At 37.3% G+C, this 14695-nt stretch overlaps 1 protein-coding gene across 1 annotated transcript; it reads right to left on the bottom strand.

Moving 5' to 3' along the window:
• Positions 1 to 2018: 2018 nt before the first annotated feature.
• ccz1 (CCZ1 homolog, vacuolar protein trafficking and biogenesis associated) lies at positions 2019 to 14172 on the bottom strand. Its single transcript, XM_007251176.4, has 17 exons — positions 14018 to 14172; positions 12094 to 12169; positions 11897 to 11993; positions 10663 to 10760; positions 10107 to 10200; positions 9848 to 9928; positions 9680 to 9727; positions 9490 to 9573; positions 8141 to 8316; positions 7249 to 7330; positions 6277 to 6338; positions 4714 to 4825; positions 4387 to 4420; positions 4141 to 4258; positions 2922 to 3080; positions 2539 to 2666; positions 2019 to 2423 (listed from the first exon to the last, which is right to left on the bottom strand). Exons 2-17 carry the CDS (start codon positions 12105 to 12107, stop codon positions 2368 to 2370), a joined length of 1443 nt encoding a protein of 480 aa, XP_007251238.2. The 5' UTR covers positions 12108 to 12169; positions 14018 to 14172; the 3' UTR covers positions 2019 to 2367.
• Between the last annotated feature and the right edge of the window lie 523 nt (positions 14173 to 14695).

Here is a 14695-nt window from a genome sequence, read left to right as displayed (position 1 = left end):
TGCTATAACTCCTGTTATTAGCTTACCAACTCACCAACCAGTCAGCTTACTCTAGCAGTAAAGCTAGCTAGCATTTCATATTGTGTTTGCTGTAGAGAAGATACAGGTAGGTTCCAAAATTTAAGGAATATCCTGGACAAGAAGTTAGACACTATTTTAGTTTACTATATTGAGTCATTCAGCTCCTTTTATCACATCATTTATCAATGGGCCTCCTTTTGCTGCCATTTTTTGACATAAGGGGTCAATAGAAGGTGGGATGGCTGTCCATAAACCGTCTCCGGTTGAGGCAGAAACACTCTGTATAACTTCAGTGTGAGTGGGTGGGGTTAAACTGCTGTACACTGAATTTGTAGATATACTAAAAATAGTTCGATTTTTTTTGATAAATGAACCAACAGAAAAAAAAACTTGTAACATTGACTTCCTTTAGAAGTCACTGTATTTTGGATATGATGTTCCGTTCCGGCAGTGACAATAAACTAGCTTTTTAATCCTCTAAGGATAAAGGTGAAGTGAAATCACCCTGGCCAGATGTTCAGCGGATGTAATCATGCTTTTAAATGGGAAGGTTCGTGCAGAACTATAAGCACATTACTCCCAAGGTTAGCAGAGGTGAGATTATATCAGAACAGGTTCACCTTGTGGTCTGCCTGCAGCTTTACGTTTGGTACCACTTAGGGCTGCACAATACATAATTTAGGCCTAAGATCTAACCAATATTGTTTATTTATTGAAAAATTTTATTTTTATATGGTAAGCATAATTAATAATCATGACATGATTGACCAATGACCAAAATCCAGTAAAATGCTTGTATTTTTTTATTGTAATATATTTCACTGAACAGCACTCTTAGATTTCATACCCAATATTGTGCAGCCCTTTTTCTTTTGCCAAGTAACCAAAAATAAGTATTATTTTTAATTCTTTATAGAAGACATTCCACTCTATTTCAGTGTGTTGAAAGAGTTCCAACCTCTATCAGCAAATTACAATTTCATTGTGCGTCTCGCATTTGCATTGTGGCCTTGCATATAAAAGCTGAGATCTGACAGTGCTAGCACAGTTAAATTGTATCAGTTAGGGTAAAGTTCAATTCCCTGGCCTGGCAGAGCGCAACACACTAAATAACAATAAGACTATGTTCACATTACCAGGCTGAAGTGACTCAAATCTGTCTCTTTTTTTTTCTTTGATTTTTTAATGGCTGTGTGAACGTGCCAAATCTGAAAATCTTCGTGCCAATCTTCACTCGAGCAAAAGATGCTCCACATATGAGCTTCTAAAGCATCCGTTTAGTTTTTGTAAAGCTACGACTCGTCTCTTAAATATGATTTTTTTTTTTGTTGGTGAAGAAGGCGACGTTTATACACATCAATCTGAGTAAAAAATCGGATTTGAACAATGTGGCTTGTAATGTGAACGTAGCCTAAGTGTCCCTGGACAAGACAACACACACTACATTCCCCTACTTGTGGAACTACATCCAAATATAGGTCACTTTCAAAAGTGACTACTGAAAATTGTAAAAATGCCATAAATGTTTAGAAACCATTTATCAAATTCAACCATGGTCATTTTTTCCCACTTTGGAGCATTGCTATGAGGATTCGATTGCATCCAGAAACAATGAGCGTTCATGAGGTCAATATATTGAATGATCACCTCATCCCAAAAGTACTGGATGCAGCATTCTAGGGAACACAGTTCCACTGCTCCACATTTTATACCCCTCTAGCTCACACATTGCATTAGGCATGTTGACAGAATGTTCATGTTTATCTGCCGATTTCTGAAGACGTGCACAACCAACCCCTCCACCGGATGCAGAATCAACAAGGCAGCAATAATGCATTAACATAAATGTGTAGTTAACAGCAAGTATATCTCCATCTATAGAGACCCTTTAAAATAAACAAAATTATACCACAGTTTGAAGAACATTAACATTCTTTAATGTTTGAATCTGAGTTTAGCAGCAGTGAAAAAAGATGAGACTTAAATATAGTCAGATGTAGTTAATGTGTGTCAAGTTTAATTTTACGGCTTAAAAGGAAGCAGAACAGAGTGAATGGCAATGGCAATAAAGAATACAACAGTTGACTGATAAACATTTCAATATTATATTTATATATTTATATATATGTACACATACAAACATCAGTAAAATTTTTAATTTTACAATTAATTACAAGTACCCAGTCACTTTTCTGTATAGATTAAATAAAAATCTTAAAAAATTGCATATGAAAATTATTTTTTTTTTTACAATGCAATTATTGCATTACACTGATGCTGTCATTAAAACATGAACAGCTGACAGGTTTTTAGTGTAGTCGTATCCCTCTCGGCCTCTTATCGTCCTCAGTCCAAGAAGAAAATGTTATTGAACTGTGTTGCACATAGTCTTTTCACTTCCTCTGTAAAGCAGGGAAAAACGGGATAAAAGATGATGAGCTTTGAGGAGTTAGTTCTTGATACTTCTTGATACATATTCATTATACATATTTTTTTATTTTGTGAAGAGGAACATACCATTCACTTCGATCAGGTTGGCATTCTTCTGGTTCAAAATGACATACAGTTCCCTCTGATCTGACTTCTTGCCCACAACCCAGTAGTCTGTCATTGCTTTTACAATTATCTCCTCATCCTCGTCGACTCTGTAGACGAGAAGGCATAAAAAGAAAACAGTTTATTTACACAAAAAGATATATTTTTAAATAATATTAATACTACTTATACTAATTCTTATACGGGATATTAATATGGTTGCAATCTAATTTAGTCAACCTTGATGGCCAACTGGTCTTATTAGCAAAATGTACAAACTTTCAGCTGTTTATGATAACTAAAACATAAATAGCTCAACAAAACCGATATAGCAAGTGTTATCCCCAAATTGCCATGGTGCCCACCGTGCAAAATCACTGTTGATGTCTCCAAGGATCTTCATGAGGTCAGGATGTACAGAAGTCAGGGACACGCTTGCAGTCTTGCGCATGTGGATGGTGCTCTTCTCAGCCAGGTTCATGTGGTTAAAGTAGATGAACTTGAACTGAGGCTCCTTCTCTGGCCTAGCCATACAAAGCAAAAATAATAAGGGGTTTAAACACCATTAGTTAAGGAGTTGGATCAGGTGTGTTAGACCAGGCAAAGCACAACAATGGGCTGAAACTACAAAGCTAGAAAGCCCCACATCCACAAACTGTCACTACCAGGTGTGTAAAGGCATTCATATATCTGTATTGAACCATCACAGTAAGGTTTATGATTCGGTATGCACAGTCACATGGTGAATACATGATATGCACTAAGGTGTGAGCCATCAAGGAACCAGGTACTGTGGGAATTGTATTGATTTAGGACTATTTTTTACAGTATGTATAGTCTTGTTAGGCCCTATCCGTAATTCTCCCTCCACTTTGATGGAATAAACAGTAAACGTGCATAACTGTCTGTTCAAATTTTACGTGTGACATTTTACCCATAATCATAGCTGTGAGATTAATAGTTATTCAATATTCAGTTTGTATTTAATATTATTTAAGCTATTTTGTTATGAGAATAAGAAATGTGTGGATTTATATTTGGATAAAAAAAGTTATTATATAAATGATTGAAATAAATTTCAAACAGACTACCCCCTAAAGTAGGGGTATACAAAAAAGGAGATTTACAAAGAAAGAGAGAAGGTTACGTATTTGCCTGAAACACTGTTTGGTTATTATCTGTATATACAGTTGTTCATTATTTCTTGCTCTTGACCACTGGAAGATTTTCAGTAAAATATTTGTTGTTATTATTTACTTAATATAGGGGAATCTCTTATACAGGACTTTTATTTTTTGTTTAAAATGAAAGGTTCTGGACAAATAGGATGACTGATTTTTCTATTTGAACGCTGCAGTAGTTGACACATATGCATACTGACATGTTTTAGTCAAGAGGGGGTGGGAGGGTGCTCAAGGGTTTTAAAAAAGGGCCAAGTGGGCCAAAAAAAAAAAAAGAAAAAGAAAAAAGATTAAATACCCTTTTTTTAAAGTAACAGCGTGGTAATGTAAAAGGTAAATGTTAATATAAGTGTCTATTGCAGTTATGAATCTAGTTAAAAGACACAAGTGCATTTGTACTGACCCTGATATCCTGCGGTTGATATTGTACTGTTCACAGATGTCAGACGCTAGCAGGGTGAGCTGGGGACCAACCAGAGCATCCAGCTGTTCACAGAACTCTCTGGTCAACTCCACAGATGCTGTGAAAAAAAGAGCAGAAATACACAGGAGATACAACCCATGAACTGGTTCTTATTAAAGCAAAAATATGTTTTAATATTCTTCTAAAATATCTATCTAAAATATATAAAAACTTATCAGTACTCACCATTTATCATGAAGCACACAGCTGCACTCATTGCCTGCAAAACAGACAAGTGTGTACATTCAGAATTCTTAACACATGCAGAAAATACAACAGAATTTTTTATTTAGAGTCATATACATTCAGTTCTAAAATATCTACTTTAACATAAATGGAAATTTCCTTTATTAGCCTGCCAGTTTTATTCAATGTATTATTCAAAATAAAATCATATTCCCCATGCTTAAATGTTTCTTGATGGGCATATTTTATGTAATATCAAAAGCTATTACCATGCATACCATGCTATAAATATAAATGAACAAATTATAAGTTGGCTTATTATCTCACCTTGTAAACTATCAAATGGAGCTCCTCATAACTGTCCTCTGTGTTCACAAAAATTCTGGGAAATCGGAATTTTGCCTCTGGATCTTTTAAGTTAGCAGGTCCAGTTAAAAACCTAGTTTTATAAAAGAGCAAAAAAAAAAGAAAAACAAATCAAACATAAAAAAGCATTAAGACTCAATGTACTCAAAGACTCATAATAATCATACTCCATAAATCATCTACAAAACAGAACACATTCTTTCACTAGATGGCTAATATCCATCTTGAAAGCAGTTTATTTTGCCGTTTACTGTGTATTACTGTTTTTTGCAGTTTATATGTAGGCACTAAATACTGTGCAATGTAAAATGTGGTCCATCTTAATTCTGCCCAAGACAACCTAGATATTTCATAGTGCTTTTGGGGAAAAACAAAAAAACGTTTTTATTGGATCGCATTAACACAAAAACAATTCTGTGTTTTGAGAAACGCAAAAAAAACTGCACACCAAGCCAAACTGTGAAGCAGAGGTTGCTTTTCTGATGCCTTGAGGTCCACGCAGAAATTAAAATGGAGGATGTAATAGCAGTAGTTTATGACCTTAAGAACACAGTAACTACAGAAATGTTAAAAAAAAAAAAAAAAAAAAAAAAAAAAACCCTGACATGTTGTAATATTATTTTAGGTCCATATGGCCCACAGCCAGTGGATGCTTCATTGTTTTATGGTGATTGCGATGGTATTTTTAGCAGTTCCTATGGTCTTGTTTAGTGGTTGCTGGTTTAAAACCTAATGACAGAGACTTGACACTACTAAACTGTGATCACCTCTTTGCCAAACTGCTGTGTAGAGGAAATGTTCTAGCAACTGTTTACTAGTGTGTATGTGTAGCTAACTAATCCTCATGCTACATTATCCTCAAAGGGGTCAACTTTGGCTTTAACAGGCAGGGTCCTCTTTCCTCCCAGAAACATTTGACACCCTGATGCTTGTTGAGGTAATTCCACCAAGAGCCTAATGATTAGACTTGCTGGCTAAAAAAATAAACTTTACACAATTTCATCCATTTGCTCCAAATCTAGTTGATCAGCCAATATCAGCTGGTTTTTAAAGTTGGCCTCAGAGTTATGAGGCTGATATAGCTACCAACTAGCAAAAATTAGATAATCATTCTTGGCTCATACACTTTGCATGACTGGTGGATATAAGCTTCCTTTACCTGTTACATTAAATTAGCATTGAGGCGAACATGGTTTTAATTAAGTCGGCTGATGAGAGCCAACACTTCTACCGAAGATGTTTGCGAAGATAACACTATTCCGTCAGTCAAAAGCCACACACGGTGTTGGCACACCCACTGATCTATAATCCAGCATTAGTTAAAGAATTAAATTGGACACTGTGGTGTGTGGGGCTCTCTGATGCTTGCCTGCCACCAAAGCACTTCAATTACTCTTGAGCTACCTGATCACTGGCAGCCTATCCAAGCTGGGCTTCACTGACGAGCCCAGTGTCCCTGACACTTCAATCCAACGCAAGGTCAGTGCTGTGTTGCCCAAGTGCTGAAAAGACAGCTCCACTTACCTCCCATAATGCAACAGATTCCCCGCTACCTCTGGCCTCAGAGGAGAGTCCCTTCCTGCAAGCTGCCAGACCAAACAGACACACACAGACACAAGCACACACACAGACAGACATACACACACAGACACACAGGTTTACATTCAGGTAGAGGTATGCAATATGACAGTATTTTACAGTTCTGTGATAATTTTTACCTTTTAAGCAAATTGAAGAAATCATCAGTGCTGAAAGACCATTGTCAAACTACACACTTCATTAGAAAGAGTATAATTAGTCATGTTTAACTAAATGACTTTGAATAAAAATTACTTAATACTGAGGCTATGTTCACACTATCAGGCTGAAGTGACTCAATGTGTAAGACTTTTTTGCTCAATGTGACTCAGATCAGATTTTATTATTGCTGTATGAAATGAACGATCAAATCGGAATTCATGAGTCTTTTTGCTTTTACGCATGCTCTACATGCTTCTCTCTCGTACCCATATGAGCTGCTAACACATCCATTTCCCTTTAATAAAGCAAAGATGATGTTTTTTGCTGTTGATGAAGAAGGTGATGTATATATACGTATCAATGTGCACGTGAGGCGTTTCAGGGACAGATACGTTCACTTTACACACAGATACAGTTCACTTACATTTGTGAATGTGAACCGCCAAGATAGTAGAATCCGATCTGAGCAAAAAATTGGATTTGAGCAATGTGGCTTGTAATGTGAACATAGCCTGAGTATGTTCACATTACAAGCCACATTGCTCAAATGTATTTAAATTATATTTTAAATTATTTTTTTTTATAAGAATCTGTCTCTACTGACTGAAATCATGTGTTTTGAGATAAATATAATGTATCATAATAATGGTTTTAAATATTGTAAAAATATTCCATTGCAATATCACCCAAGCCTACATTCAGCATCGTGTAACAATTCTGCATATATTCCACTAAAGATTCTGCACACAGACATACCTCAGGTTCTGTGTGTCTTGGGAACAGTGATGTTGTCAAGTATTTGTAGAGAATGCGCATATCATCCTGCTCCAGCCCACTCCTGAAAAACAGAAGTATGTATACAGCTAATTATAGAAATATTCAGACATGTATAGACATTCAACTTTAATTCAAGTCTAACAAAAACATTGCATCAACCATTTTACATACATTCCATCCATTTTTTTACAGTCTCAAAAGTTATTTGACATTTGACTGAAGCAGTTCAAGGTCACGTTCTGGGTCAAGTTTTTATTACCCGGATAAAAGCAATATTTACTTGTACTAGAATAATGGGACATACATTCAGAAGCTGCATCACCCAAAACATAAAATGAAAGAAACCCAATAGTCTATTATAGCAAAGAAATGGAATGCTTGGAAATGCCAGAGTCACCTGACCTCAACCCGGTTGAGCAGCTTTTCACTTCCTAAACACAAAACTGAAGGCAGCAAAGTAAGCAGCTACTGAAGGCAGCTGTAGCAGAAATCTGGAAAAAAACATCTCAAGGGAGGAAACTCAGTATTTGGCGATGTTTCATCCACACTTCAGACACTGACTGCTAAGCCTATTCATTACAGTATAAAAGTTTAATTATGTAATGATTGTTCAATGTAATTTGATCTGGGGGAATTGTTTTTTTTTTATATTTAATGCAATATTTTAGTTAAACCTCTTAAATGATGAAAGACAACAGTTGTGAACAACTTCAACCGCAGCAGGTTAGGCACTGTTCTTTAGCTTCCATGGGACATTGAACAAGTCAGAGGTAACTACTTCCTGTCCTATTACCTTATATACAGAAATTTGCCACATTGCTGTTTTTGGAAGTGTGTGCTAATCAGTAATAACAGTATTTCTTTATCATACCATATCAGCTGGTCATTGTAGAGGAAGGCTGTGTATTTCACCAAGCTTAAACTCTCCTCTACTCTATTGACAAAAGACTGGATCTTCAGGTAGGTCATCTTGTCAAGGGGAAAGAAGCTGATTCCCCCAAACACATCCAGCAGGTCACATGACTGGAGGTGCAGTGTTTGCAGGTACTGGATAAAACACAAAACACAGAACAGGCTGAGTCTACGATCTACAGTTAACTGCACCAGTGGTTAAGGTTGCATCAGTGTTACATGCATACTTTTGTATTAGGGCAGACCTGACCAGTGCATTACACAAAGATGATCTCCAACACTGCTGGCTGAAGCAGTAATGGAGTGTACCAAAAGGATAGGAAGAAGCGTGCTCATGGTCTAAAGTTTACCACATTACCTGTCAAACATGGTGGAGGTAGTATTATTGCTTAGGGATGTACTGAGACACTGGTCTTTACTGATGTTGTGACTACTGATTATGGGTGTACTTTCATTGTTTTGCCATATCGCAAAAATACCCTAAGATATGTGATATTATTTTAGGCAGAATTCTGAAGTATTTAGTGCAACACTATCTGCTCAGATTCAGTCAATGTTGCATAACTGCTTCACATTACATATATACATTAACTCAAAAGAAGGTAAACAATGAAACCGCTCATACTCTTACGGTTTAACAACAATTGCTATGCTAAATTACCACTAACAAAGAAGTAACACTAGACACTGTAATTGGCATTTCTAGAAAGAACTTGAAACGGCTGCAAGCGATTATGGTCTCAAGCATTGATGAGCCTCAGTGACGCTGACGTCATGTAATCTGACAACGGGAACACTGAGAAGCCGTACTGGTGTGGCTTTGCAACACAGTCGTTGACATTTCACCTTGGGAACACATTACACTTTCACTGAGAGCACTAGGCCAGGGCTCAAGTTTGGGAGGAGGTGACGAGAAGGGTTTCCCCTGACCGGAGCTGAATTATTCAGACAGGTGAGTAAGCACGATTCCTTCAGCAGTGAAATTTTAACCAGACGACTGATAAGGAAAACGTCTCTGCTCTCAACAAATGGGATTGTGGAGTGTGCCGCTAATAACCAGAGGCAAATTACAGCTACGGTTGGCTGCGAGGCTAATCATATTCCTGAGGGAAATTGAATAATTTAACTGCTCTTGAAGATCTACCACCCTGCAAAATTCAGCTCCAACTCCAATCTAACACACCTGATCCAGGTACTGAATGAATGCCTTCAGGGCCATCTGTATAACAGAGCCAGGTACTTTGGATCTGAACTCTCCCAGCACTAGGATTGAGCAGTTGTGATGTAGCTAATGTTTATTTATCTTACCCTGTAGAAGAACTTTTCAAGCTTTTGTATAAGAAGCTCCACTCCTCCAGCCTCAAATGACCTGCCGAAAGTGCCGTTGAAAAGCTGAAGACAGGGACGAGGGCAAAGAAACATAGAACTGATTATGCAACGAAACCAATCAAATTAAATGAAGGGGTTTCAGTGTTACTGTCATATTAAATAGACTTACCTTATACATACTGTAGCACTGCTGTAATACTGCCCCATACACAGAGTCCTGTAGCAAAGGGGGTAAAAAGAAACACTGTTATGTCACTATATGTTAGGGACATGCGCACAATGACTGCTTCAGGCAGATATTCATTCCAAAAAACAAAACAACACAGAAAACACAAACCAAAATTTCCTCTTCTTGGTATTCAACAGTTGGTGGCTTCCCATCCTTGCTGGGTTTTTCAATCATTGGATTCCTCACAACCTTCAAAGAAAAAGCACAGAAACATTTGTGCAATTACGCCACGGTCACAAGACCCCCGTTATCATCAGCAAGTGGCATGATCTCTTTAGAAACTGTTCATAGTTATCATACTAAATTGAATTATACAAAAATAAAAAACACAGGCATACTCTAAAAAGGCATTTATGTTTTTATGTACCATGACCATCCAGAAATTCTCCTCCGGCTCGTGAAAGAATTGCCTGTTCTTCTGTGTGTGAAGGGACTTGGCTGGCTTAGTTGGACAAAAAGTTCTGAAAATAAGACAATATCAGTCAAACAAGTGTAATTAACAGGTTATTAGATTTGCTAAACTAGTCAAAATATAGAAAACATTTTGTAAAATGTGACAAAGCCTGGTAAAGAACCTTTCCCTTAACACACATACTTCCTCTGCTACGTCTTTAGACACTTATCAGCTTCTTAAACCTTCATACATATGCATCATATCTATCTCAAAAATGGGTCCTCTACAGCATCATTTAAAGTGCCATTTGCAGCAAACTCTAGCATTTTGACGAGTGTACATGTTAACAAATAGACAATAAACCAAACAGATTTTTCATCTTAACTGATGATCTTTACTAATACAAGCTCATAAGCAACACAATTATTTAACTTTTGTACAATTATTTAATAAACAATACATTTAAATAATTGGTTTAATTATTATGTATTGTACCAAATACGCTTATGACTGATAACATAGTGCTCACCTGGTAAACTGAACAATGGCCTCACAGAGTCCGACATTGCGAATCTTTTCATTCTTTTCCACTTCAATGGGATGGTAAAACAGGATCTTTTTTTCCTCCTAGAGAAAACAGTAAAATCCTTAATCAGAACAGTATAAATATAATCATGGTTTCTTAAATTGCCTACCATAGAAAAATACTTAACAACTTAACATAAGCAGAGATTCTACGATATATAAGACAAACTAAAAGGTCAATATCAGTTCAGCTGTCCTTATTGAGTCATCCGATTAATCATTTATGAATCATTTAAGTTCAGATGATCTACATGAATCAAAGGGTTTCCTGTAATGTGGTCTGTGACTATAAACATAAGGGTACTAATAGGGAAGGCCACAATGCTTGAGTTTATGTGTGGTGTACACTTGTGGTGAGCTCTTGTGGTGAGCATGTGATAATTTAGCTCCCCAGGATTTAAGTGTTTACCACAGGCCCTCCATACCCAAAGCTGACTTTCGTGGAATCCCAAACAGAACATGGAAAGACATCGTAGAAGATACATTTCCAGCCTGTAGCAGTTCAGGTTTCACAAAACCACTACAAACAAAGGCAATGGGGTCTGACCGATGACCTAGATGGTGGGCAATTAACTGAAACAACCCAATCCTTTCTCAAATCATGTTAAATTAGCAACATGTCTTTAATTGTCTCTCACAAAGATGTACACTACCCCAACGTAGCCTTAGAGAGCCTTTTTAAAGGGGAGTGGTGAAAGCATTTCTATGCCCTTTCTATTATTTTTTCGACTGAGACAGAACTGCATGCTGATTTTTTTTTCTAAATCTGGGGTGTGTTATTTTTTGGTAAATAGGGGTAAATTTTCTGTCTTTATGGAGAATGACAATGACAATGATGTGTATACCAGAGCAAATTCCCTGATGAAGTCACACTAAGGAAACTTACCGCAATGACTTATGTGCAGAAATTGTCCACTTACCACACAAATACTATAGAAGGCAAAATTCTATTTTCATTAGGATATTAAAAAGTATTTCCTGCCTATACCCATTACTCTAGGGTCCCTTCTAATTTCACAATCCAGTCCCAATCATAACAAAAACATAAATATAGCTATGAGATGTCTATGAATTGTTATGAAGGTGAAAGAGGTAGGCTTTTCTCACTAGCAATTAAAGTTCATAAAGCATGCCAAAAAAAAAAAAAAAAAAAAACAATAATAAAAAAAAGTTCATACCTCCCCTTCTCGTGGTCCAAACTTAGGGTTATAGATGAAAAAACTAAGCAAAGAAGGAGTGTATTGTTTTTCTTGCGTTCCAGAAGCCATTCTCGGGCTGAACAGAAACATATGAAAGTAATTAATACAGAATCAATGAAGAATGTAAACTTGACTAAAATTTTTGTTTTATAAACAGATAAACAGCATGTCAGTACCTGATCATCAGCATTTGAGAGGTGTGAGTCTAAAGTTCATCCACTTTCGTAGTAGTCTGATTGGCATGCCTTTCAACTGTAGGACCAAAGATATTAAAGCAGTACACATCAAAACCTTGTTTACACAGGATCACTTCAAGTCTTGAGTACAGAATTATACGTAGATAAAAAGAATCCACATAAAAGAAAGTGTACACAAGCCCAATACATTTAAAACAGATACAAAGATACAAATCCTAGCACTCAAATGTCAACAGGTGGTCTGAGATGCATGTGAGCCACTCCAACACATTCAAGGTACTGAGTGGAGTACCATCTCATTCCAAAGACCTTAGGATGATGACGGATTGTTCCTGGTAATGCTTTTCTTTTGTGTTCATACAATTAGTGTGTGCAAATGCATTAGATTGCATCCTAAAGTAGTTGCCAAAGGTCTTGAAGCAGGTGGAGATGACCAGCACTGACCATCACAGTAAGACAAAGATACAATCTAGGCAGGTGATGACCAACACTGTAAGAACCATAGAGGTTTGATCTAAGCAGGTGGAGATACTCTGCCTGGGCCAAAAAAAAGTCGCCACTAAAAAAAGTTCACCCACTCAATCATTTCATTGGACCACCTTTAGCTCTGATTGCAGCACACATTCACTGTGATATTGTTTCAAAAAGCTTCTGCAATGTCACAAGATCCAGTGTTAAATCCAGTGTTGCATTTTTACCAAGATCTTGCATTGATGATGGTAGAGTCTGACCACTGCACGAAGCCTTCTTCTGCACATCCTAAAGATTTTCAATGAGGTTAAGGTCTGGACTCTGTGGTGGCCAATCCCTGTGTGAAAATGATGATCTCATGCTTCCTGAATCACTCTTTCACAATTCCAGACCCATTAATCCTGACATTGTTATCTTGGAATATGCCCGTGCCATCAGGGAAGAAAAAAATCCATTGATAAAATAACCTGTATTCTATATTCAGTATAATCAGGTAGTCAGCTGACCTCATTCTTTCAGCACATACTGTTGCTGAACCTAAACCTGACCAACACTGTAAGAATCATAAAGGTCTGATCTAAGCAGGTGGAGATGACCAACACTGACCCTCACAGTAACACACAACGTGTCAAATCTAGACAGGTAATGACCAACATTGTTAGCACCAAAAAAGTCTTAATGTATGCAGATGTAGACTGATGCAAGAACCATAAAGGTCTAATCTAAGCAGGTGGAGATAGATGACCAACACTTTAAGAACCATCAAAGTCTAATCTATGCCGGTGCAGGCTGTCAACACTACATGAATTATTAAAGTCTTAATCTAAGAAGGTGAAGATTGATGTAAGAACCATAAAGGGCTATTTTAAGCAGGTGGAGATGACCAAAACGGTATGATAAAAGCAAGTGGAGTTGGTAAACCCCTTAAGAATTATAAAGGTCTAACACAAGGAGGTGGAGATGACCAACAGTGTCTAATCTAAGCAAGTGGAGATGACCAACACTGACCATAATACCATAGTAAATCTAAGAGCACAACAGGATCAGCCTTCTCTGTTACTCAGTTGCTGTATTGGATTGCAGGTTGGTCAGAAGACAGACAGATAAACAGACAAGATAGACAAACAGACACACACAAGACTGATCAGGCAGTTTTAACAGTAGTTAATTAGACAGTCATTAGTTCTGACAGTACTAGTTAAATACTACAGTATGAATAAAATCAACACGTATTAAGTAAAACGGAAGACCTGGAACAGCAGTAAATATAAACACAGGTTAGCTAAGCTAGTAAGGTTAGTATGCAGAGCTAGCTAAACTAAGCTAAGCTAATTAGCTGCCTGTGCTAGCTCGTTAGCCTCTCAGCTCAGAGACTCGGAGACTCGCTAAAGATTTCAGGCGTTGGAGCGCGGAGTACACAGGTGAAGCTCACCTCTCACAGCATAGCGGTGCAGGAGGCAGGAATGAGCAGGTTATTTTATCATAAGTAGCGAGTGAATATCAATGAGAGAGCCTCAGCACAAACTTCCTCCTCCTGACGGAGCTCCGCACGCAGCTGCTAAACCGGTCCGGACAGATGAAGTGCAGTAACACACAGTTCCACCCACAGTTCCACAGCTTCACCACCAGCCTCTCTGTGCTGTCCTCTGGACCGGCATGAAGCGAACCGATTTAGCTTTAATTCAAATAACTGTTGAACAATTTGGACCGTTTAAAACCATAAACTCTTAAATACTCTTGTACATGCAGTGGCAAGGTATAGAAACACGTTTGAGACACCAAACAAACATGTCTTGGCTGTTTGAGGAAATACAGTGTGAGGGCCTCTTTCAGTTTCATTTTTTTATTGTTGTTGACTAAACAAACCATTTAAAAAAAGTAATCAGTTCCAGTCTTCCTGTATCTGCTTATAATTTGACAATTTACATTTTAACAATTTCCAAAATACAACCATGCATACTTCAAACATGCTTATTCAATCTGTGTTGGAACATAAGTGGTTAAGTTAAGTGAGGCCTGTGTCTCTCCCTCTCACAACTTTGTTCCTTCTGCAGAATGTTGGTTAATGGTGGTCCAGTTGTTATTTGGTGTCTAAGCTGATTACTGGTCA

This window comes from Astyanax mexicanus, chromosome 15 (genome assembly GCF_023375975.1).
Source record: "Astyanax mexicanus isolate ESR-SI-001 chromosome 15, AstMex3_surface, whole genome shotgun sequence".
Taxonomy (NCBI): domain Eukaryota; kingdom Metazoa; phylum Chordata; class Actinopteri; order Characiformes; family Acestrorhamphidae; genus Astyanax; species Astyanax mexicanus.
This window is presented reverse-complemented; position numbering and strand designations above follow the sequence as displayed.

Excerpts from the sequence above, each read along its gene's own strand:
- ccz1 (XM_007251176.4), bottom strand. Across the intron at positions 10,201-10,662 it reads GCCATTGTTCAGTTTACCAG|AACTTTTTGTCCAACTAAGC; the intron begins GTGAGCACTATG and ends TCTTATTTTCAG. Across the intron at positions 8,317-9,489 it reads TTGAAAAGTTCTTCTACAGG|TACCTGCAAACACTGCACCT; the intron begins GTAAGATAAATA and ends TGTTTTATCCAG.